Here is a 26,359-nt window from a genome sequence, read left to right on the forward strand (position 1 = left end):
CTTAAAATCCATCCATTATCCAACCCGTTATATCCTAACTACAGGGTCACGGGGGGTCTGCTGGAGCCAATCCCAGCCACAGGGCGCAAGGCAGGAAACAAACCCCGGGCAGGGCGCCAGCCCACACACACACACACACACACACACAGCACACACTAGGGACAATTTAGAATCATCAATGCACCTAACCTGCATGTCTTTGGACTGTGGGAGGAAACCGGAGTACCCAGAGGAAACCCACGGAGACACAGGGAGAACATGCAGATTCCACACAGGTAGGACCTGGGAAGCGAACCCGGGTCTTCTAACTGCAAGGCAACAGTGCTACCCACTGTGTCACCTCCTTAAAGTCAGTTAAGTAAAATATATAAATATCCACAAGACTAGATTCTTTCTATGAAATTGCAGCTGTCGTAGTTTTGGTTATTAAATGTAAATATTTGAACTACTAAATCTTAATGAATTAAAGAAGTATACAGTAAAAAACAACTTACCAGTGCTTGGATTGAGGCTGAACTTCCCACCTGTATTCCCTGATTTAATCCTATATGAAATCTGACCATTCTCTCCCAAATCAGGGTCCCTTGCCATCACATACAGTACCACAAATCCAGCTGGCTGGTCCTCCATGACGCTAACAGCAGCTGGAGAAGTGAAAGCAGGTGCATTGTCATTTTCATCTGTTATAAAGATGCGTACTGTGACTGAGCTGGAACGTCGCTGGCTTATGTTCAATGCTCTATCCATTGCCTGCACTACAAGAAGTAGTGATGGAGTATTCTCTCGATCTATGCTCCTAGGCAAGGTCATAACCCCAGTTGCAGCATCAAGTTTTAAGTGATCATTATTTTCTGGCAACTGATATACAATTGAGTAATATAATTCACTATTTGGGCCACTTCCATCTTTGTCTACAGCCTGCAGAGTATAAACTGATGATCCTGCTTCCAAATTTTCTGGAATAACAATAGTCAATGGGTCTTCAGGAAATTGGGGTGAATGGTCATTGCTGTCTTGTACACTGATATCCACAACAATTGTCTGACTAGTTGGAAGAGCACTCAACATGTCATTAACTTGAATTTGGAGAGTATATTTTGATGACAGTTCATAGTCTAAATCTCTTGCTAGGTAAATATCTCCCGTCAGTCTATCCACAGCAAAAGTGCCTTGATAATCAGTGCCACCGACAATCATGTAAGTCACTTGAACTTCGTGTGACATCCTCCCATGAACATGTGAAGCCAGAGAGCCCACAACCGAACCTGGTTTCATACCTTCGGTTAAACCCAAGGTTATTAGTGGTAAATCAGGATTTGCAGCATTCTTACTGGTATTTAGAACCTGTTGGCAAGAACACAAATATATTATATTATAAATTAAATGTTTAATATACTTACTGGAAATAAAATAAAATGTACTGAAAAAGAAACTCTGCACTACGAATAATTAAGACTTCTCACTGCTTATTTTGACCAGAGGGTGTATTTGTCTGCAAATATGCTTCAAACCAATTGTAAATGTAATCATTTTAAACTTCGTTTATGTCAATGTAAATATCTTCACATCTCTTTCTTATGGCTCTGAGGCACGTGTGTGATTAAAACCAAGATTGGCTACAGCTTACTAGTGAGATCCAACATACAGTAACTGAACTGCAGTCCTAATAATAGTTATAATAAGTACAAAAAAACTGTACAATCAAAACAAATCCATTCAGTTATATGTTGTTTTCTTAAATATTTGAAAGTAAAATAGTTTCCAATTAACTGAAACTGGTTGCTATTTTTTCTCATGATACATGTTCCTGTGGGATCACTATAAATAGGATCTAATCAGTCTGAAGAAAATTACCAATAGCATCATCCATAGATCCATCCATTAATTTTAAGATCCAGTGCAATTCTGAGGTGCATAAAACCAGAGTCTATCCTGGCAGCATGAGGCACCTTGCATGAACCAGCCCTTATTTAAGCCAATTGATGCCCTAAGCACAGTCGAACAATGGTGTTCCCTCGATTCTTCTACTGCTTTACTGATAAGCGATTAAGACTCAATACGAGTTGATCGTGAAATTAATAACTGAATCTTACCTTGTTTATAGAAAAATCAGTAGAAGAAGAAGAAGAATCTGTTACACAAATCAGCTTATTTTTGATGGGGGCAAAACAGTTACAATATTTAACAGAAACTAATTTAATATCTTGATGACACCTTCAAACCAAACATCTGAACCTTAGTCACTCACAATGCAAAAGAAAAGTAATTTTTAACAACCCAGATTAAAGCTGAACACAGAAGATAAGGGCAATTACAAAAAAACCGAATGTGGCAGTAAGAGAGTAAATGGCATTATAGCTAAGGGAAAAAAACTCTGTGGAACCCCAATTCTCTTGGTGCCCTAAGAACACGCTTATGGTTTATTCACGGTTGTCTTGAAAGTACACCAGTCTGTCACAATGCACTGTCACAGCCACATATACATTGACTCAGTCAGTTTGGAATTACCAGTTAACCTAAATGCACTCTGTGATGTAGATGTTCACAACTAGTGTGACACAAACAATTAAAAAATCCATATGTCCCTACTATTTTCCAACCACTTTTAATGTGTTATTTGCAAAATTTTTATAGCAATTTTCAAATATTTTAAATGATCTAATGTCATGCTCTACAATATATTTTTGAAAACTGCTACAGTACTGCTACTCTTCAGATAAAATTAACATGTTTGACTGACTACCACTCTGTGGCACGGTTTTCTATAACAGCTTAGAAAAGCTAAAAATGTTTCATATTTTCATGCCTCTATTCCCATTAATAACAATCTAAAAAAATATGTATTGGTTTGTGAAAAATATACTGTACATCAATGTACCCAATCACCAATCACCAAACTCACTAAAAATCCTCTTTATGGCCAAAATGACTAGGGCTCTCCCCATATATATAGCGAAATACAGGGCAACTAGGTTCTAGTTAAATCAATTCTTACATAATATATCTCAACACTCTCAAACTAGGTATAAAGAAGGAAATGGCCTCAGGCAAGTCACCTCAAGGTCTATTCTTGAACACACTCACACTCTCACTAATACAATTTTAATTACATTAAATTACTTTTATTACACAGACTACCAGTATACAGGTATATTTGAAACAAGCTACCCACAAATCTCCAATTATAGATACATTTAAACTAAAAAGCAAACTGCCCTTGTTGTAATAGAGTGTCTGGTTCACAAATGATTGCTGGAGGCAAAGATGTCACCAATAAGACACAGATCAGTGCACTATAGTGCAGGAAAATTCCACAGGAAATCTCCACAGAAGAGGGAGCTCCTACAATAGCTAAGTCCCTCTACATATCAGTGTGGGCAATAACAGGCTGCAAGAAAGTAGGAAAGAGAGGGAGAAAAAGAGATAGATGCACCTTAAAAGAAAAGAGCAGAAAGTTCAACAACAAGCAAGGTGTCACAGAACAGTGCAATAGCTAGTAGAGTGACTCTGGCAAAGACAGAGTATGAGAGATGTCGATGACTGCTAAAGTGGTAACTCAGGGTTTCTGACAAGGAAAGTTTCCTTTTTATGCCAATTGTATTCTATTTAAAGCTTGAGTGGCCAGAATAAACCCATGTTTCTAAAAAGCTATTAGGTAGGTTGTTGCATAAAACAGTTCAAACAATGGTTTAAAGCTTTTCCCCACCACTATAAGCCTCTTCTTGTACATATACAGTAGCAATGCTACTTAAATGGCTTACAAATCCAAGCAGTTTTGGTTGTATTACACCATTGAGTAGCTTCAGAGTGGCACAAGGGCTGCTGGGAGGAAGGATAATGAAGAGCGCTCTTTAAAAAGGAGCCAAAAGACATTGAAAATAATCGTGATCATCGGTATTTATTCATTTCTGCACTTCTTACCCGATCTCTGGAATACAACTACCGTTGCATTACAGTTTCATTCTGGATTCATGTGCTTATCCTTTGCCTGTTTGTTTGTGCGATTTTATCTGGGTTGGTAAATGTTTTCGTCCAGGGAGCACTCCCACCTTCTACAGATCTTCATGCAGCAAAAGACAAAATTTTCACCATCTTTGCATTTGTGGACCCAGATTGTTTGGGGACTGTATTGGGAGTGTTTATTGTTGTGCACAGTGCTTTGTCAGGTGTTATTTGTCTTGTGTCTGTTGAATTATTATTGCCATCTGTAAACTGGGGAGGCTTTTGCATGTGCTTTGTTTATAATTTATTTTTTCCTTCTTTATTTGTTTAATATATACTTTATTATCAATTTATTTGTGCCTCTATACATATCTTTGTGTGTGAGTGTGCGAGCCAGGAAAAGGATGGGTGCTTTCCTGATGTCTCCACAATAAACAAATCACTTTCAAAAGAGTGAGAATCTTCACAACTGTTACAATATAGTATTTTAACAGGGCAAGTCACCACTTAACCTCTGCATCTCCAAAAACAGAAACAAGCACTTGTATCTTTTTCATCTATGAAAAATCAACAGTTCCAGTCCTTAATATAAAATACTACTTTTTAACTCCTGATACATACAGTCACAATCTCTTAACTAGTCAGGTACCTTGATTATATTCTTATTGAAAAGTATGGAATTGAGCATCATAAAAAAATCTGTCACATCTCTAGCATATACATCTTTTTATAGCAGAAATCAGCCTATGAACATATTCAAGTAGTTGGACAAGTATAAACACATATAAGTGGCATTCAATTACTGAAGTTGTGTCTATATGAAAAACAACAACAGTACTTCTTATATATAAACGTCTACATGTGGTAGTGTGTGTCTGTCTTTCTGGCCCGGAAGTGCAAGGCTACAGCATGAAGCTCAAAGAAATCGATTCTGTAACCAAATTGAAACCGCAGAGAAAAGAGAAACTTACTTAGCTGCTAATACACAAGTAAGGCGAGCACATCAGTAAAACAAAACCTCCAAGGAGAGAGAAACTCGCTTAGCCACTGATAGACAACGGAGGCAAGCATGTCGGCAAAATGAAACTGCTGAGGAAAGAGAACCTCGCTTAGCCGCTAATGCACAAACAACGTGATTGATTGACTGAAGTGCTAGAATCCATCATTTTTAGGAGACGGGCTTTTTACAGCATGGGCTTACACAGCTAGAATTTATATAATAGATTTTCATATAAATGGAATGTAGCTCAAAGCGCTTCACAGCTAGCAAAATAGTTAATATTAACATTAGATAGACTAACCTTTAATATTTATTCTGAAAAATGCATTTTACATCTTTAAATCAGTGGTTCTTGCTGTGTTTTATTCATTATTAAAAAGTGCATGGGGTTGTTTATTCTATTTATGTTTTTGTTACCTGGTGTATTTATACTAAAGGCAATTACTCTTAATAAAAGGATATAAAAAACACAGATCATAGAGTGCCTTGTTTGTTAATTATGTTATGATATCTGTATTCCTGATAAAAGAAATGCCACAATCTCTGGAATAGAAAGTTTAGATTGTGGAGCTATATGTTTATGCAGGCTTCTTCAAGTTGGGATATCATAGATTCTTGGAACAATATCCCATTGTGAGTAGCCCTGATAAATGCACAGTACAATAATTGGTGAAAAATAGGCATACAATGGTTCTCTGAGCAGTGTATCAAATCATATTGTAAGAGGTCCTCATAATTTGACACAATGATCATCAAAACAGACTGACTCTTTTTAATGAACAAGGAATTCTGCATTACTCCCAATGGAAATCATTTTTTTTATACCTTCAGTATATTTTTAAACAACATTTTTAACAATAATAAAATAAAAAGCTTTAATATTACATTTGTTATTATTTTATTACTAACAAAACTCTTAATGGCAATAACACTTGCTGTTTTGTTCAGTACAGTATTTAAAGAAAAATCTGGATCAAGTGGATTTAAGAATATTTGTTATTATATAAATTATATATTTTTAACTACATAATAGTTTAAATTACTTACAAAGCAATTGTCTATTAAAACTTTCACATTAAAATGAAAAGTTTCACTAACCTTAACACATAAAGTTACTGAAGTACTCTTTGAAGGTGATCCACGATCTGTAGCTGTCACAGTAAAAAAATATTCTGCTTTTTCAGGGTGATTTACTGGGACACTTAAACTTAGTTCTCCTGTATGTGGGTTCAGGAGAAAACGCTCAGCTCTAAAACCTGTTAAATGTAAAAAAAAATAAAAATAAAAAAAAATATATATATTTATATATATATCTTCATGTGCTGTCCAATTATTATTGCAGCTGTGAGAGAATATGTGAGAAGGCATTTTGTAAGAAATACTGTAAGGTCCTGATACTGGCCAGTATTTCTATACCAACAGTCAAGCGTGGTAATGAAAGGGTGATGAAGTAATTTAGTTGAAAATGTGAGGTCAACTATTCAACAGCTAAACCTTTGCCAAAACTGGATCAATGAACAGGAACGATGATTTTCAGCATGCCAACAAATTTAAAACTGAAAGATTGAAAAATAAAACAATAAAAATTTGTAAATGGCCCAGTTGAAGACCAGATTTCAGCTCTGTTGAAATGTTATGATGACACTGTAAAAAATCTAAAAATAAATGAATGCCCTCAAGCATTAGTGAATTGAACTAATATAATAAGGAGGGGGAGATAAAATGTATGTAATACATTGTAAGAAACTGATAATCTCCTACAGAAAGGGGTTATTTACAACAAGGCTTTTTTTGTTCTTTATTTTGCCTTATACATTTTCTTGTATTAGGAATTTGTTAGTTTTCGCATACCCCTTGGGGTCAGAGCACAGGGTCAGCCATTGTACAGCACCCCTGGAGCAATTGCAGGTTAAGGGCCTTGCTCAAGGGCCCAGCAGAGTAGGATCTCTTTTGGCAGTGACATTAGATTCGAACCGGCAACCTTCGGGATACCAGCACAGATCCTTAACCTCAGAGCCACCACTATGCCCACAAACTTGCTGAATTATTGAAGCTTTTGTCCTCCACGGCTTCTGCATGCTGGCTTTTTTTTTTGTAAAAAAAATAACAACAAAATAAAATATACTCTTTGTTATTGTGGTCTTGGTGAGGACTAGACAATTGTTACTTAAGTCCTGATATTTAAAATCATAGAAAAAGAGGATCTGTTTACTACTTTCACATTGCTGTCATTTAGCCCACTGCATTTGATTTTGCACCCATTTTTCTAAGCATATTCTATCCATCCATTCATTATCCAACCCACTATAGCCTAACTACAGAGTCACGGGGGTCTGCTGGAGCCAATCCCAGCCAACACAGGGCACAAGGCAGGGAAAAAACCCCGGGCAAGTTGCCAGCCCACCCGCAAGGCACATGCACTAGGGACAATTTAGAATTGCCAATACACCTAATCTGCATGTCTTTGGGAGGAAACCGACACAGACAGAACATGCAAACTCCACGCAGGGAGCACCCAGGAAGTGAACCCGGGTCTCCTGACTGCAAGGCAGTAGCACTACCACTGCACCATCCAAGCTTACTCTAACAATCCAGAAAAAAAGATAATTGATTAATTAGACATTAATAAGGCTTCAGGTTTACCTACCTGATAATGAATAATAGACTGTTCCATTTTCCCCTTCATCTGGATCCTTTGCTTGTATGAAACCCAAAACTGTTCCCAAAGGCATACCTTCTGACACCTAAAAAAGTCCCAAGCATAATTATTCAAAGATCATTCAGATATTTCACCTTTGTTCAGACAATTACCATATTATGTTACATTTCATAACTATAATATAGACTGACAGATTCATAATGAATTTTTTTACATAATAAAGAGCAGCATCGTTTTTAAAAACTCCATCAGTGACATCAACAACTGAAGTGGAAAAATGCCTAGATGAAGAAATGCTATATACTTCCATAAAGGAAAATAAATGAAATTATAAATTTATTGCAGGTGCTAAACATTTTTTGCCAACTTTATTTCTGATTTTATCAAATGCACTGATATGGTTTAACAAATCAGAAAACAAAGATGAAAATAGACTTTCATTGCAAATGAAGAGCTATTATGGGGGAGCCAAATTCAGCTACCAAGAATAAACCTTTCTATTGAGACATCAGGTGTGCCATATAATGTACTTATTTTGAATGTTCAAGTTCATGATTATCACCAGTTGAATGTGCAGTGACATTCTTGGTCACATTTGACTAACTTGCAATGGCAATCTATATTTTAATTCTGAATCAGATACATTTATCTAATATATAAAGCACTACATAGTGCACTATAGCACTACTAAGTTTATGCTAATTTATAATACAGGAATTAAAAAAAAATACCTCGTTATCTCCACCTAACCTTCCTTAAATAAGGTAAAAGCACAAGTATGCTATCTAGTGGGACTACTGAAGCACTTAGGACTACAGTATAATGCAGTTTACTGCTGGAAAAAGTGCATTCCAATGATGCAAATGCTAGAAGATGAAGATACAATATTTATATGGGTAGCTGGAAAGTTTCATAAGTTTCAAATTGTACTGCAGCAATTGTATTCCATTAAATACACTCATCTAAAGGATTATTAGGAACACCATACTAATACAGTGTTTGACCCCCTTTTGCCTTCAGAACTGCCTTAATTCTACGTGGCATTGATTCAACAAGGTGCTGAAAGCATTCTTTAGAAATGTTGGCCCATATTGATAGGATAGCATCTTGCAGTTGATGGAGATTTGTGGGATGCACATCCGTCACGAAGCTCCCGTTCCACCACATCCCAAAGATGCTCTATTGGGTTGAGATCTGGAGACTGTGGGGGCCATTTTAGTACAGTGAACTCAATGTCATGTTCAAGACACCAATTTGAAATGATTCGAGCTTTGTGACATGGTGCATTATCCTGCTGGAAGTAGCCATTAGAGGATGGGTACATGGTGGTCATGAAGGGATGGACATGGTCAGAAACAATGCTCAGGTAGCCCGTGGCATTTAAACGATGCCCAATTGGCACTAAGGGGCCTAAAGTGTGCCAAGAAAACATCCCCCACACCATTACACCACCACCACCAGCCTGCACAATGGTAACAAGGCATGATGGATCCATGTTCTCATTCTGTTTACGCCAAATTCTGACTCTACCATTTGAATGTCTCAACAGAAATCGAGACTCATCAGACCAGGCAACATTTTTCCAGTCTTCAACTGTCCAATTTTGGTGAGCTCGTGCAAATTGTAGCCTCTTTTTCCTATTTGTAGTGGAGATGAGGGGTACCCGGTGGGGTCTTCTGCTGTTGTAGCCCATCCGCCTCAAGGTTGTGCGTGTTGTGGCTTCACAAATGCTTTGCTGCATACCTCGGTTGTAACGAGTGGTTAATTCAGTCAAAGTTGATCTTCTATCAGCTTGAATCAGTCAGCCCATTCTCCTCTGACCTCTAGCATCAAGAAGGCATTTTCGCCCACAGGACTGCCGCATACTGGATGTTTTTCCCTTTTCACACCATTCTTTGTAAACCCTAGAAATGGTTGTGCGTGAAAATCCCAGTAACTGAGCAGATTGTGAAATACTCAGACCGGCCCGTCTGGCACCAACAACCATGCCACGCTCAAAATTGCTTAAATCACCTTTCTTTCCCATTCTGACATTCAGTTTGGAGTTCAGGAGATTGTCTTGACCAGGACCACACCCCTAAATGCATTGAAGCAACTGCAATGTGATTGGTTGATTAGATAATTGCATTAATGAGAAATTGAACAGGTGTTCCTAATAATTCTTTAGGTGAGTGTATATAAAAACATTAGGATGGCTACAACAAAGTCCAAAGTGCAATCTGAACAAAACAAGCAAACTAGTCTGCAATCAAATTGTGAAGTTAGTCTATTTTCCTTTAAAATCTATGTTGTCAGACAGACAAGTATGTATAAACTATATACAGAAACAGGCATTAAATACTAGCAAAATATTTTTATTTTGGTAGTTAGTTCTTATAGTGATGGTTGTACTTACATGACTACATGTCTGTTGACTGTCAGCTACTATCCACCATAAACAAAAACAGCTAAAGCATGGTAACATTTTTTTGCCCTATCCTTCTATCCATCTAAAAACAGGAAACCTTATGGAAAGTGTATGAAAATTGTATAACTATAGTATACACTGTAGATCTGGTCACTATTTATCACTTTTGATAAAAAAAATAAAATAAAAAAAAATAAAAAACCTTCCACTTGAAACCCTGCTACCACTTTTTCCCTCCTCTGCTATTTTTGACTATTCCAAATCTTTTTCAAATTCTTTCAAAAGACATTATGTTCTGGCCAAAATGCTCTCCCACAGCATATTAAAACAAATATTCTGGGAAGTGGATTTTGCCATGTTTCAGAGAAGTGACAGCAGTCCAGCAATGAAGCAGACAATTTTTTGGTTTTGCTATGTGTGTGTCACTTCTGATTAAGTACTTTGTTTAAGCTATTCGTGTTAGATCTTTGGAAGAAACTGTGAAATTATTATTTTATATAAGAATAAGCATCCATCCATTTCTTTTTCTGTAATCACTCATTCAGTTCAGAGTTGCAGGGATTTGGAGTATGGTAGCATGCACACTTATCTATGCACCAACAAATTTTTACAATAGGCGAATTGAGATTCACCAGTTAAACTAGGATACTTATCATAGGGATGTGAAAGAAAAAAAAATTGGAATACCTAAAGAAAAATGCAGAGGACAGAATGTAGAACTCCATACAGAACAGCTATGTGCTTTATTACATTTCTGCAATATTATACATAGTTCTCTGTCACAAATTTGGAAAAATGTGAGGCTGGATTTACAAGCATTTCTGTGCCTGCTCAGGCGACTTCCTTACCTGCATTGTGATTCCTTGTCCTGGAGGTATATGTACAAATGAGGGAGCATTATCATTTTCATCTAAAACAGTAATGAAAATGGTTCCAGTAGAGCTACGTGGGGGTGTGCCACCATCTTGCACAACTACAATTAGCTGATAACTAGACTGGTGCTCACGATCCAAAATTATCCGAGTACTGATCTCACCTAGATATGAGGAAAAAAAGGAAGCAGCGGAAAATGTTAATTTTAATTCAGTGCATTCTGCCATGACACAAAAGCTTACCTATAAAAAATAAATATCAAAAGACACAGGTGTTATCGATTGGAGAATCATAAAGTATTATAAACTACAAAGATACATACTCTAGTGCCTTTCTTGGCAGCATAGGGCACAAGTCAGGAGCATCCCTGAACAACATGTCAGTCTACTGCAAGGTCCATTCAGTCACACACCCACACTGAAATTCGTACAGTGGAAGGATTGCAGAAGGAAAAGAAGTACTCTCAAACAAAATGCAATTATAATACAATACAATATAATACAATTTATTTTTATATAGCCCAAAATCACACAAGAAGTGCCGCAATGGGCTTTAACATGCCCTGCCTTTTGATAGCCCCCCAGCCTTAACTTTGTAAGAAGACAAAGAAAAACTCCCAAAAAACCCTTGAAGGGAAAAAAATGGAAGAAACCTTGGGAAAGGCAGTTCAAAGAAAGACCCCTTTTCAGGTAGGTTGGGCATGCAGTGGGTGTCAAAAAAGGGGGGTAAATACAATACAATACACAGAACAGAACACAAGTAATCCCCAATACAATATAATAGTGCAACAGAAATATTACAAGTACAGACATGATAAAATACAGACATGAAGAGAATATGCCTGTTTTTAAATTAGTTTAAGATATTTATGTTTTTTATTTTTTTAGTTTTAGTTTTTTTCATTTTATAATTTAGTTTTTGTTTAGTTTTTTGCTTTTTATTTATTTGAGATTTTTGCTATTTTTTCATTCTTTTTCTTTTTATTTAGTTTTAATTTTTAGTTTTAGTTTTTTAACTTTTAATTTTTGTCACACCAAAAATGTCCACATGGAAACAGTTTTGCAACCGTAAAATACAGTTTTCTCTATAGCTGTCAAACTGTGTATTATTCATATTGTACCAATCAACAATTTTACTGTCTATGACAGAACTTGAATCTGATAATGCGACAGTTGAAGGTTTCCAGTATAATTAGACAATGCAAGAAAGAAATAACAACTGTGCTCTGATGTCATACTGTATTTTAACATGCAACACATTTAAGCAAATGTTATATAGTACCGCTGGTCTAACTTTGTGTCAAACAAGCAGTTGCTCATGGAGTCTCGAATAAGACACATTACCTGCATTGTGAAGGATCGTCAGTTACGGTGCTATGGTCAAGTGCCGTGATTCCCTGAAGGTAATCTGGCTCGCAGGATACTCATCGAGTGGCTGAACCAGGCTAAGGGGATGCCAGCCTAACACCTGGGTCATTTCCAGAGGGTGGGACTGGACCTAGTGTCTGCCTGGGGGGTTGCCAACCAGGATCCCAAGCTGTTTCATCGTGTGGTGAGTGCAGCAACACGTTGTAACAGTGTATGCTCCCCAACTTGACCTGACCTGTTATTTAGTTTCATACACCCTTTCTTTTTTTATTTATTTTACATTTATTTTTGATTTCTCTTCATGATGACTATTATGTCATCTACTCATTTCAAATCTTTGAAACAGTATTTTCTTCAGGGAATTCTTACTTTATTTTTTAGAATACTTTTGAAGTCACTAACTGAACAGTATTAATAACAATAATAGCAGAAACAGAGATTCAAGTTTTTCCATGTATATACTGCATTTCTACAAACATACAACATACTCTAAACATTTCAGATCATTCACTTAATAAGCAACATGCAAAACCTGGGGAGCACCCTGTGAGCCTAAATTGGGGGGATATAATTTAACAACACATGTAGGAATAAACAGATTCCTGCATTTGAGAAGGCTTAATGACACAGTTTGAATATTCTCCTATAAAACAATATTTTAAATTATACACAATCAGTTTCACACATGGCAAGAACATCCAAACTTCATACAGACACTGAAAAGGTTAGCAATCAAACCTGAGCTCATGATGCTGTATAATAATAATAATAATAATAATACATGCCATGAACAAATAACTCTTAAATTTTGTACAATTGCAAGTAAGGATATGTAAATGGTCATCTAAATGTAATTTGTTTGCTGTTTAGTATGGATCTAACAAACCCAGCCTGACCTTCATCTATACTAATAAAAGGCAAAGCCCTCACTCACTCACTCACTCACTCACTCACTGACTCACTCACTCACTGACTCATCACTAATTCTCCAACTTCCCGTGTGGGTGGAAGGCTGAAATTTGGCAGGTTCATTCCTTACAGCTTCCTTACAAAAGTTGGGCAGGTTTTATATCGAAATTCTACGCGTAATGGTCATAACTGGAAACTGTTTTTCTCCATTTACTGTAATGGAGATGAGCTTGAACGCCATGGGGGCGGAGTTTCGTGTGACATCATCACGCCACTCACGTAATCACGCAGTACATAGAAAACCAGGAAGACCTCCAAAAAGCGCTGAAGAAAACATGCATTATATAATTGAGAAGGCAGTGAAACAATAAGAAGCGAGCGAGTGACATATACAACCATGTTCATGAGTTCTGCTACTTCGGAAACAAAGCACGATGTAAACCTACACTTTAAATTAAGTTCATAGACAGGCTGCCGCTGGCGTTTGTAATTTAGTGCCTGCCCATATAAGGCCGTCCGTCAGCGGCAATCCAATAGCAAACTCCCACTAAATATTCACGGGTGAAGGACTGTGTTTATGGAGAGGAAGATGAGATGGTCAGGGTGGTGTTTGACACAAACTCAGCGAAACTGTGAGAGAAAGTTTTAAGTGCCAGGACTAAGGTAACATTAAATACAGCCATGGACATAGCACGAGATGGCACCAGCACAGCTGGGAACCTTCAATGCATGTACACCGAGCGGCTCACGTGAACTGGCGCAGTGCACAGATAAAAGGCAACAGTTCCAAAGAGCTGAACAAAACCAATTACACAATTGAAAAGGCAGCAAAAATATGAAGCGTCTGATAAGCATATTCATAAATCCAGCTACTACGGAAACAAAGCACACGGTGGAAAAAGTCAATGTCCCGCTAAAGGAAGACAGTGTAAAAAACCCGTGCATGCAGTGTGTCAGGTCTCAGATAAAGAAGAAGACGAGCTGTTTATTGATGCAGTAAGAAACGAATCGATGAAAGAAACCTGTCATCTTTACAACGATTGACAAACACGGAATGTAACTTGAACACAACACATCCTACAAATACGAACCTGATTGAAAGAAATAATGATAATCAAATCCTTGATGACAGCAACACTCAGTAACACTCACAAAACAAATACTGTATATTGACAGTCATGTTACGTTATTTTTAAAATGTTCCCTTTTCTTTTTCTAGCTTTTTTAACACACTACTTCTCCGCTGCGATACGCGGGTATATATATATGTATATATATATCCCGATCTACATACTCGAATAATGGATACTTTATTCGCCATCAATGATTGTTTTGGTAAAGCCATACTCAGTGTATTCATTAGATGAGCGGTAAAAAGTAAGAGCGAGGGAGGATGCAGGCTGTAGTCTTGCGTCAACTCTATCTGAATTGTGCGATCACATTTCAAAAATATATCTTTTCAAGTTCTATTTAGTCCATATGTGTCAAACTCAAGGGCCACGGGCCACATCCGCCCGTGTAATTATATCCGCCCGCAGATCATTTTATATACTGTATTATTGTTATTAATGGCCCAGGTATATGAAGCGCTGGTAACACAATAAACTACAGATCCCATAATGCAGCGCTTCAGCTGCCTTGCCGAACACTTACCGCGTTAATCAAGTCTAGCTTATGATGCTGCAAGTTATTGCGAAGCTAGCTCACACGATGCTGGAGAGAAAAGTTGATTCTGAAAATAGAGCCTTTAAAAACCGATGGGAGGCTGAGTATATGTTTACTGAACCCGTGTGTCTCATTTGTGGAGCTAATGTGGCTGTAATTACAGAATTTAATCTAAGACGGCACTATGAGACAAAACATCAGGGTAACCTGAATGCAATGCAGAAGATACAGAAAGCAGAATAATTAAATAAGAATCTGACACTTCAGCGGACGTTTTTACCCGTGCACAATCACAAAGTGATTTCAAGTGAAGCTGCTTTTATGGGAGACACAAATGCACCAGTGCACCTTGCCCCACTTTCCCTGTTGCCAAGTAATGTTAAACCAAGTCGTCACTACGGTGTTCCCAAATCGCACTTTGCTGATAAACTGAGCGCACTGAGTTTGCACGGCGCTTTGGTGACTTTGAAGAACAAAAAAAGTCCGTCTACATGCGGCTCGAACCTTGTGCATGTTTGGTAGCACATATCTGTGTGAGAAGCTCTTCTCAGTGATAAAGACTAACAAAACAGCACACAGGAGTCGCCTCACTGATGAGCACCTGCAATCCATCCTGAGAATCTCCACAACACAGAACCTCACACCAAACAGAAACGAATTTGTTGCCAAAAAGATGCCAGGCGTCCAGCTCTAAAATGACATATGAGCAAAGACAACTGAATGATTTGATTTGTTATTGCTGAAAGGAACACATTTTATTTATATTTCCAGGTTTTGTTATGCAGCATGTTCATATTTGAATTTGTATAATTTTGACAGGATATATTTTTATGGAGAGCAAAATCTTTTGGGATATTTAAAATCTAAGTTTATTTTTTATATAAAATTACATAAGAGTAAAGAAATTTGAATGTTTGTTCTTTTAATGTTTACTTTATTTCTAACTTGTATAATTTAGACAGGATATATTTTTATGGAGAGCAAAATATTATAAGTTGTTTAAGGTTTGAGTTGATTTATTCAGGAATAATATTCCTGTCTGTTTTTACCATTCCTACCAAAGATATTTCTGTCGACTAAATAAAAATTCCTTCTATTTAAAATTTAAATAGAACTTGAACAAATACGATAGTTCATAATATCCACGCAGACTTGCACGTAAGAGCGGAGTTATCCATTTTAACAAGCAGCGTATTGCACTGATACGAAATAGCTGTGTGTGTATATATGTAGATATGTATGTATATGTATATATATGTTTATATATGTGTGTGTGTATGTATATATATATATATGTTTATGTGTGTGTGTGTAAATATATATATATATATTGTGAACGCTGGCCCCGGCACAGACAGACGGACAGCATATTTTTGCCCAACACACTGTTTATTTACAGACTATTTACAATATAAAAGTCCAGTGGACACTCACACGACCCCAGTGCCTCTGCACCGATTTCCCCAAAGTCCAGGCCCACAGTCTCTGTGCCTTTGTCCTGGCCGCCTCCTGTCCTCTCTCCAGCTCTGTCCACTTCCACCCGACATCCACCAATGACTGGAGGGAGGCGGCCCTTAAATAATGCCCCGGATGAGCCCCAGGTGCTTCCTCCATCCTTGGCCACGCCCCAGCGTGGCGGAAGTGTCGGCTGCCTTCCTGGCCGCTCTCCGGGCGCCACACAATGTCTTCCCCCCGGCACTTCCTGGTGTGGCGGAAGTGTCGGGTTCCCGGGATAATCAGGCACCGGGGCGCCGCCTGGCGGTGGCCACGGTCCCTACAGGGCTGGGCTTCAAAGCCCTGTACCTGAGGCCCGTGCCTAACCAGGACGGACGCCCACTCTGTCTGGAGGAGGCACTCGCCTCCTCCGGTCCTCAAGCGTCCGGCCGGGCTCCTGCCCCGACCGGCAACCGCACGGGATAAACCGGCATCGGGGCGCCGCCTGGCGGTGACCACGGGCCCCTACAGGGAAGGGCTTCCATGCCCTCAACCCGTGGCCCCAACAGAACCAGGACGGGCGCCTCGCGGTCTGGAGGAGGCACAAGCCCTCCTCACGCCCTCCTGGCCCGGCCGGCTCCGCCCGGCGGGGCCACAATATATATATATATATATATATATATATATATATATATATATATGACAACAACACTCATCACTCACAACAGTGACAAAACAATTACATTGACAATCATGTTACGTTATTTTCAAAATGTTTCCTTTTCTTTTTCATTGCTTCTTTAACACACTACTTCTCCGCTGCGAAGCGCGGGTATTTTGCTAGTGGTACTATAAAGTAAACACACCAGATGGAGTTGCCTTACTTAGAGATGTAAACTCCTCAAGTTTTTTTTTGTTTTGTTTTTGCATGACATATTAAGATTGTACTCTGCAATGAATCAGATAGTTCTAGAGCTTTACATTTGTATGCTAAGCACAGTAATGTTAGACAAACAACTTTTGCTGCACTCAGATCCATTGCCACAGTTTACTTCAATAGAGGTGATTTAGTACATTACTCTTGTTTAATTAAATTCTGGTCTGGTGTACTTCAGAATTAACAGTGCTGATAAACTGTTGTGACATGCACACTATGTGACGATCCCCTGTTAAAAGCGCTGCAATGCTGTGACATTATAAATATATTAAGGTTATTGCAGTCCATCCATTTTCTATCATTGAAGTTCTGCTACAATGCAATGCCTACATTTAAACATCAGTACTAATAACCTGATTAAAACCAAATGCATGTGTAATGTTGCCTTGGTTGATAACACTGACTACATGCTATGCATCTGCTTAATCTGTCACTTCAAAGGTACCATAATTTAACAAGTAATATCTATGTGATGTAAGGTTAAATTGCTGAAATTCCTGCCTCCTTTGGTGTATAAAGACAACATTTTTTCCTGTTTTAACACTGACTGAATTTGAAGCATGTAGGTGGCTATTCAAACTTGAAAAATCCTTCAAAGCTGTTCATCTATTTACATTCAAAGGTATATGGGTGGCATGTTTGAATTTAAATGCCTTTTTATTGAAGTTTAGTGAAGGTTATCTGACATTTGCTGACAAAGACATATCCTTGATTGATGGTCAATTGTGGCCAAACAGATCTACAAAATAAGTCTTTGACAAGTGATAAGGCTTTGATTTTCACTCTCTTCTAGAAGGGAAAGATGACTGATGGATGTAGTGACTAATAAAATCAGATATACTCAGACACCAGAAGTGCTAATGAGGAGTACTTCTGCATGCGTATGAATCATGCTTATTTCTAACCAAATTTACTACTGCACAGTTTTCTCTATAATATTTAAAAAATATACCAACAACTGCACGCATGTTCATTGTACACAAAGATGTACTAGTGTGATGAAAATCAAAATGAACATTACAAAAACTGTTTCATTTTTACTTTCTTTGTTTAGTTCCAGTTTTAGGTAACTTAATAATTATTTTATCATCATTGACATATTTCTTTTTGGTTGTAGTTAATGGGAATAACTCTTAAATGAGCAAACTCTATATAGATTGTAAACAGGCCCTACTTTCAAACTAAAGACACTGGATCCGAATGATTGTAATGCTAAGCACTGCATCATATTTGTGTATTTTCACTGTATCTGATGCTGTTTATGTTTTTACTGTGTAAGATTCCCACAAAAATTATCTAATGAACTGATCAAAGGCAAATTGGTAGGCAAAGCATTTCTACATTTCTGCAGTACATGATTGGACTAGCAAGGGTTTCCCTACCTCATAATCAAGAGCTAACGCTGGACATCTTTAATGAGCATTTTTGGTGAATTTGGAGAAAATCTTGTGAGAAATGAAATACTTTATGAGTAGCTATGGCAACATATCTCTCACGGCTATTTTTCACTTCACTTTTAATATACTATACACTGAAACCTTTAATGAAGCTCTACTGTCCAGAATCTCGGCACGGTGGCGCAGTGGTAGCGCTGCTGCCTCGCAGTTAGGGGACCCGGGTTCGCTTCCCGGGTCCTCCCTGCGTGGAGTTTGCATGTTCTCCCCGTGTCTGCGTGGGTTTCCTCCGGGCACTCCGGTTTCCTCCCACAATCCAAAGACATGCAGGTTAGGTGGATTGGCGATTCTAAGTTGGCCCTAGTGTGTGCTTGGTGTGTGGGTGTGTTTGTGTGTGTCCTGCGGTGGGTTGGCACCCTGCCCAGGATTGGTTCCTGCCTTGTGCCCTGTGTTGGCTGGGATTGGCTCCGGCAGACCCCCGTGACCCTGTATTCGGATTCAGCGGGTTAGAAAATGGATGGATGGATGTCCAGAATCTTATTTTGTACATTTGGTTCATTGCTAAATTTGTGCTATATAGTAACTGCCAACAAAATTGCATTCCCACAAATTCATTTCTTCCTGCAGCTTTTGCAGCTCCAGTCTCGCTGAATTTTAGCAGATGGAATCTATTCTTCTACTGCTGTACAATATTTCTTACAGAAAGGCACTGTCATGTTAAAACATCAGTCATTAGCCACTGCTGTATTTGTATATTTTATTTTTTCATTTAAAAGAGCTTCATGCACTTTATATTCCACCGGTACAGGAATGCATGGTTAATTGGCTTGAACATTTTCAATTTTGTCCACCTTCTTTTTCACATAATTCTAACCAGATTATGATGTAGCAAGACAGCCATTGTCTGCTCATATCTCCATTGCTTTGTACATTTAATTTAATTTCAGATTTGATTCAACATCTAAGAGGCACATTAGATTGACTGGTGAGTATAAAGTGGCTAAAAATGAGCAATTGTATTCTGTGATTGATTGAGAAATGTACTACTGTCTTTTGTGCAGTTGGTTACTCCTCTTCCTACTAATGTTTCAAAGCTTTATTTCCCCACTGCTCCCTAATGAAAATGTGAGTTCTAAAAATGAATGGATGACTAGATATTATGGAGTATCATTAACAGGAATCGTGTGAGAAAATCAAGTTGACCTAAATTTGGTCACTAGTGTGCAAGGCATATTACAAAAGGTTTCTAGTTCAGTTCTGGAATTAAAGACTGTATTTAACACTTGAACATATTTTCAACAAAACCTTCTTCTATAGCAGGTGGTTTCAGCTTTATGTATTATAAATTAAATTGTTACAAAAATGAACCTGTCAATGCTGTGCCTAATGGCATCTGTTAAGAAAACAGTTAGGCTCTTACCTGTTTCTGAATTGATCTGGAAATTCTGATCAGAATACATAAGTCTAAAGGAGAGGACACTATTGAAACCTGCATCCCGATCACTTGCAGTCACCCTGCCAAATCCAGTCCCTGGAGGCATATTTTCAGATAAAGCCAAAAATACTCGTTCCTGACTCAGCCGGGGTGCATTGTCATTTTCATCAGTCACTGAAACACGAACAGTGGCACTGCCTGTTTTCTTTAGATTTCCTGCTCCACTACTTGCCAGAACTGTGAGAAGATAAACATCCTTGGTTTCTCGATCTAATACACTTTTAACAAATAGCCAGCCACTATCAGCAACAATGCCAAATCCAGTGGAATCCCCATCTGTGCGAAGATGATACACTACTGTACTCAAAGGTCCTGTGAGACTGCTGGTTTCGCGATTCAGTGCTCTCACCTGGAGAAAGCGTGTATTAAGTTGGATGCCTTCCTTTAATTCCACACGGTAAGTTAATGTGTCAAAAACAGGACCTTGGTCATTTTCATCTTGGACATACACTACTAGTGTGAATGTTGAACTAAGCTGAGGGACCCCATGATCTTTAACGACAATTCTGAGATCATAGTGAGGCATTGTTTCATAGTTTAAGCTCCCAATTAAACAAATTTCTCCCAAACTCCGGTCAATGCTAAATGTTCTCAGTCCTTCACTGGAAGTTAATTCAAAGCTTAATTGACTATTCAGACTAGAATCCTTGTCCACTGCGCTTACACGGTATACCAAAGATCCTATTTCAGTCTCCTCTGGCAAGAGTAAGGACTCTGAGGATGAGGGAAGAAACATGGGTGCATTGTCATTTCTATCTGCAATGATAATTTTAACAGTGGTTTTTCCAAATGATGGTGGAGTGCCACTCCAGGCTTGAACTTCCAGTTCTACAAATTGCTGTATCTCATGATCGAGGGAAAGGCTTGTTCGCAACACTCCTGTGTCAGGGTCAACTGTGAAAAATCCATAGGGGTCTCCTGAAGAAATGGTGTAGTATACTGCCTTAGAATCACCTGTAGGGAACAAACATCGCATGATTACTACTAGAAACAAATGTTATTACTATAGTGTGTTAATATCACTAAAATATTATGATTACTGATCAAATTAGAGAGCTTAAGAAATGTACATACAATTTACAGGTGCAGTATTTGATAAAAATTACCAAATGCACCACAACCTGGAACTGCAGAGTTCAATTGTTGTTGCTACCCACTGCACAACCATGCCAAACTAATTAATTTTACGACAGTATCCCATGAAATAAACATAAAAAAAAAACAGAGATGTAGAATGTGTAAAACAGACTAAAAAATTTATTCATGGCTCAGTGAAAATGCACCCACCTGGTAACTGAATGGGTTCAATAAGTCTTTTTATCTCTTTATAAAATAACATGAAAAAAAAAAAATATAAAATATATTAAAAAAAAAATATATAAAATATATCTAAGGATATATATATATAGCAAAACCTCCCTGGGACACTAGAGGGCAAACCCTCCTGGGCGGCTGTGACACCACAGATTCCTGCAGGGCATGCTGAGACTTGGAGTCTGGTATAGCCCTGTTGGGTTCCATGGGTGCTGCCAAGCGGGAGCTGCAGAGCCCTACAGTGGACTTGCTAATGCTAAGGAACTGAATAAAAGGAGCAGTCTCACTCCATTCGAGGAGCCAGAGTCGGGACATGGAGGACAAAGAGGAGTGGAGGCGGCAGAGAAGGAGAGAAGGAAGAGGAAGAAGAAAGAGAGGACACTGACTGTGCTGTGCTTTGTTGTTCTATGCTGTGGGAGGAAAGAAAAAGTGCTCCACCACTGAAATAAAGTGCATTGTGTGATGGAACTCATTTCTCTGCCTGTCTGTGTTGGGTAGGGCAGCTGTATGTGCCCTGGTGGTTCACAATATAAATATATACATACTGTATATAGCGGCACATATAAAGGCATACTGTATTTGTGGGTAAGAATGAGCGATCAACACAATAAATAGTCTTAAGAAAGTCAGGAACCCCAAGGAACCTGTCTACTTGCTCTTCAAATACAAGTTGTCAAGGAAGGGCAGAAAGAAGAATAGCATTGGGAGATGATCTTTTGAAACAAAGAAATCCCATGGCATTTAACTGAAAGATGACCAGTGGGAACAGATACAAGAGTAAAAGAAATGCCTTTTATTGTGAGAAGGTTTTTGCTGTTTTTGATAGGATTACTTTCTAGAAATGCATCACCATGAGGAAAATGTCTGTGAAAACTAATTACTGTATGTTACTTTCCTCATAACTGCTCTGCCTTTAACCCTCCAATCATCTTCAAGAATAAGACCACTGCAGCATGCCATTAGATGTATCAAATATTTCTCTTGACAATCACTACATTCATTTCATCACCTTAAATTAAAGACAGAACCTGAGAAATACTTCAATATTTAAAATGCACCATGTTAAAATATTGAATTGGCATTGCTTTAGGTATAAATACTGTAGCTTCTACAACAAGAATAGCAAGAGGAGACGTACTGATGTGCTGATGTCACCCTTAGTGGAAATGGAGGAAGTGCTGAGGATTTTGTGTTACTGAGGTGTGAGAGTTAATTAAAAGACAATTTCGTTTCTAAAAACTGTTTTTTGGTTGTTGTTATGGAGCTACGCTAGAATTTTGAAAGTTTTCTTCCTTTAGAAGATTTTTTTTTTTCATTTTTATTCACCTGCATAAGAGCAAAAGTAACTGAGTGTTTGGGAGATTTTTTGAAAAAAGTTACTTGTGCTTATCTTTGTTACTTTTATTCAAAACTAGCATTGTCAATGCAATAGGCAGTAGCTGAAACCGGCAAATCTGTATGCAAATAACCAACAACATAGAAACTAATAATTTCAGTAAATCGAATTTCCTAAGAAATTAACCTCTGTAGCGTTAGACACAAGCGTTACTCGGGCTGTGAAAACAGTGCTAAAAGCGTTAGTCCCAAGTGTCACTTGGGCAACTGTAAAGATCCGTCTTGCATAAGCATTAGAACCGAGAATCACTAGGGCTGTAAATGTGGTATCAGTGCTGCCATTCTATGGAGAAATTATGTCTGAGTGTAGGTTTTCATTAATTATGAAATACTGTATCTGCACTTTATCAACAATGAAGGCTTTGATGAGAATACCCATACAGCACCCAAAGTGAAGAAAATCTGGGAGATATAGCAGGCCATTGTAGCAAAATTTCAGAGAGTTTACATTCTGGACTGCAATGTCAGCATCACTGAAAGTCTGATGGCTTATAAGGGCAGACTGTCAAAAAGAACAATATTTGGTAGGGCAAGTTTTGAACAGAGGCAGCAAAGTCTAAGTGGGATGGACTGGGATAGGTGAATGTGTGGAAACAGTCGAGGAAGAGTGAAACAGGTTGACAAATGTTTTAAAATAATGCAGGACAGGTGTATCCCAAAATTTGAAACTAGTAGAAAATTAAAAAAACTCAGTAGTGTATTAATAAGCAGCTGAAAAAGAAGCTGCAGAGGAGAAGAACAACTGTATAAGCATTTAAGACTAACAACTCCTATGGGAACTGTAGGGCATATGAGAACATGGAGGCAACCATTAAGAAGGATATTAGGGAGTCTAAAAGGTCCAAAGAGATTCTTTCATTATTTTAGTAGAAGAAGACCAGTCAAGGTGGAGGTGAAATGTATTAGGAACAGTAGGAGGGGATTCAAATATACAGACAGTGAAATAGCAGATGCTACTTGCATTTCTTTGAAGTCTTCACATGTGAGGCAGTGGATAACCTACCAGCCGTAACAGGGACTACTAAGGAGGTACTGGGGGATTTGGAAATTGTAGAGAGAGAAGTACTGCTTAGATGAAATAGGCTGAAATCTAACAAATCATCAGAGACCACAAAATCACGTGTGTGATTTTGACAGTGAAAATATGCATATGCTATACGCATTAATGAACATACCTGAAACCACAACTGATTACACCCTGAAAGTCGAGAGAAGCATTACTAGACTGAGTCCAGGGCTATATGGGATGAGTTATTAAGCAACATTTAAACAGTTGAGCCTTTTCACTTGACGCAAACTGAGATTAAGAGGTGACATGCTTGAAGCGTTAAAAATATGAAAGAATTTAGTTCAGTGGATCGAGAATATTACTTTAAAATGAGTTCAAAAAGAACACAAGGACATTTAAGAGTACATTTCACATACACATTAGGAAGTTTGTCTTCACACAGAACCATAAACACATGGTACAAGTTATCAAGTAGTTTGGTAGAAAATAGGATTTTAGAGCCTTCAAAAACAGATTTGATGTTATTTTGGAATAATTATATTCATAAGACTGGCTGGCTGGTTGGGCTGTATGGCCTGTTCACATCTAGATCAAGTCACTTGATAAGCCTATGCTCCAGCTGGAAAACCAAAAAAGAAATGTAACCAATTGTATCATAAATATTGTAAGCCGCCTTGGATAAAGGCATCAGCTAAATAAGTAAATGTAAATGTAGATTGTTCTAATGTTCTAACAATATTTATTTCTATTCACATTTTTATACACAGGTTGTAGCTTAAACTGCTTTACAAGATGTCAAATAAATAGTTACAAGCAAAGAAAAACAAATTGAAATTAGATATCAGAATATTAATGAATAAACAACATGGAAAATAATACACACTTACATAAGATAAATACATAATTAACAGAGAAATAAGGGCAATGTGGAATTGCTGCCTAATTTGCATGTCTTTCAGTATGTAGGTGGTAAACCTGCACAGACATAGAGAAAATATACACACTTGGAGAAGACTAATGACTTTAGTCAGTTGGCAAAAGTTACATGTAAAAACATTTCTGCTTTGAAGAAAACGCAATGAAAATCAGTTATATAGGAGCGAAGCCCATGAGTTTAGATTAGGTAGCTTATGAATGTTTGAGAGGCTAATCAGTACTTAGCTGACACATCTGATTCTCTTAATTTTCAGAGTTGACAATTTGTATTTGTTAACCAGTTAATGAGGATATATATGCAGTGGTAAAGCTAATCATCGATACTTTGCTTGTTACCATTTACAGGGATAGGTTTTGCACATTTTGGCAGAATACCTGGAGCAGCATATTGAAAAGATTGTATTTCTGCTTTGCAGATATACATTACACATTAGGAGACATTTTCTTTGTCATGTTATTTTTTACACTCAGATTGGTGAAATACAACAGCTGCTAATGTCCAAAATAGCACATTTTAAAATATTGATATCAGCAATTGTATATAGAAAAAAAAAGTAAAAAAATTCAAGAGGAAAAAAATAACACACCATTCTCATTTTTTGCTTGTATTGTACCCACTGGAGTTCCTCGGAGCACATCCTCATAGATGGTGAAGAAATAATGTGTTTGTTCAAACACAGGAGGTGTGACAGAACCTTCAACAATGCTTATGTTGACCCGAGCATTTACCAGCGCTGTTTGTCCACTTCCATCCTGTGCAGTTATAACAAGGTGAATTACTGAATTTTCCTTTCCATGCAGAGAGCGAGACAGTGAAATCACACCTATAGAAAAAAAATAAAAAAAATTAATTTAAACATATGAGATATTCAAAGCAATCATTTAGACTTTCTGATTAGGATGAGCTCATCTGGTGACTTGATGCATCTTTTTTAGACTGAGCCCAACTGGGCTACATGTATCATTTGGCAACCAGACACTCAGTGAACACTAATGCTAAGCTTTAAGCCTGGCTATATAAATGAGTTCCACCAGTCATGTTCAGGCCAAGATTCTCTGATTTAATCAGAACAACCATGGCGATCAGTTACAGATTGCTCTTTTTTCCCCCATTAGACTATTGTGACATGTGTAATTCTATTGCAAACATATATCTGCAGTCAAATAGTTCTAGTTTTCATGGAGGCATATGGGATACTCCTCACCACAACTAGAGAGTACTGCAGTAACATAGGGATCACACTCCTTAATTTCCCAGGTAAGTCTGTAATGGGGCACTAAAACAATGAGTCTGTCTAGCTGATTAATTTTAGATCCTGCTCATTATTTTTTTGCCATAGAACAATGGAACATCTCTTTGTCACTGCACGTATATTTGAAAGGTCTGAAGAACCCTGTATCTGCAGAGACAGAGAATTATGTTTCCATAAATGGCATTAATTTTAGGTCATTCATTGTGAGCACTTGATTCTGGGAAAGGTCTGTCTTGCCTTTTTTTGTGTTTTATATCTGAATGAAGTATTCGTTTGTAGAACCTATGAGTTGCATCTCTACTTTTTGTAGATGGTGCAGTTTTCTTGGTGAGCCTCATTAGACTGTCATCGCTCACATGTGCTGAAATTA

At 37.8% G+C, this 26,359-nt stretch overlaps 1 protein-coding gene across 2 annotated transcripts in view; it reads right to left on the reverse strand.

Annotated features, from left to right (window-relative positions):
* LOC120523522 (protocadherin-16-like) overlaps positions 1–26,359 on the reverse strand; it is a 372,188-nt gene that overhangs the window by 91,969 nt on the left and 253,860 nt on the right. For both annotated transcript variants that reach the window (XM_039744918.1, XM_039744917.1), the window contains exons 5-10: positions 25,324–25,560; positions 20,008–21,036; positions 10,857–11,044; positions 7,590–7,686; positions 6,041–6,198; positions 495–1,344 (exon numbers count right to left, since the gene is read on the reverse strand). In XM_039744918.1, coding sequence (XP_039600852.1) covers positions 495–1,344; positions 6,041–6,198; positions 7,590–7,686; positions 10,857–11,044; positions 20,008–21,036; positions 25,324–25,560 — 2,559 coding nt within the window. The remainder of the gene's footprint in view (positions 1–494; positions 1,345–6,040; positions 6,199–7,589; positions 7,687–10,856; positions 11,045–20,007; positions 21,037–25,323; positions 25,561–26,359) is intronic.

The sequence above is a fragment of the Polypterus senegalus genome, chromosome 2 (assembly GCF_016835505.1).
Source record: "Polypterus senegalus isolate Bchr_013 chromosome 2, ASM1683550v1, whole genome shotgun sequence".
Taxonomy (NCBI): Eukaryota; Metazoa; Chordata; class Cladistia; order Polypteriformes; family Polypteridae; genus Polypterus; species Polypterus senegalus.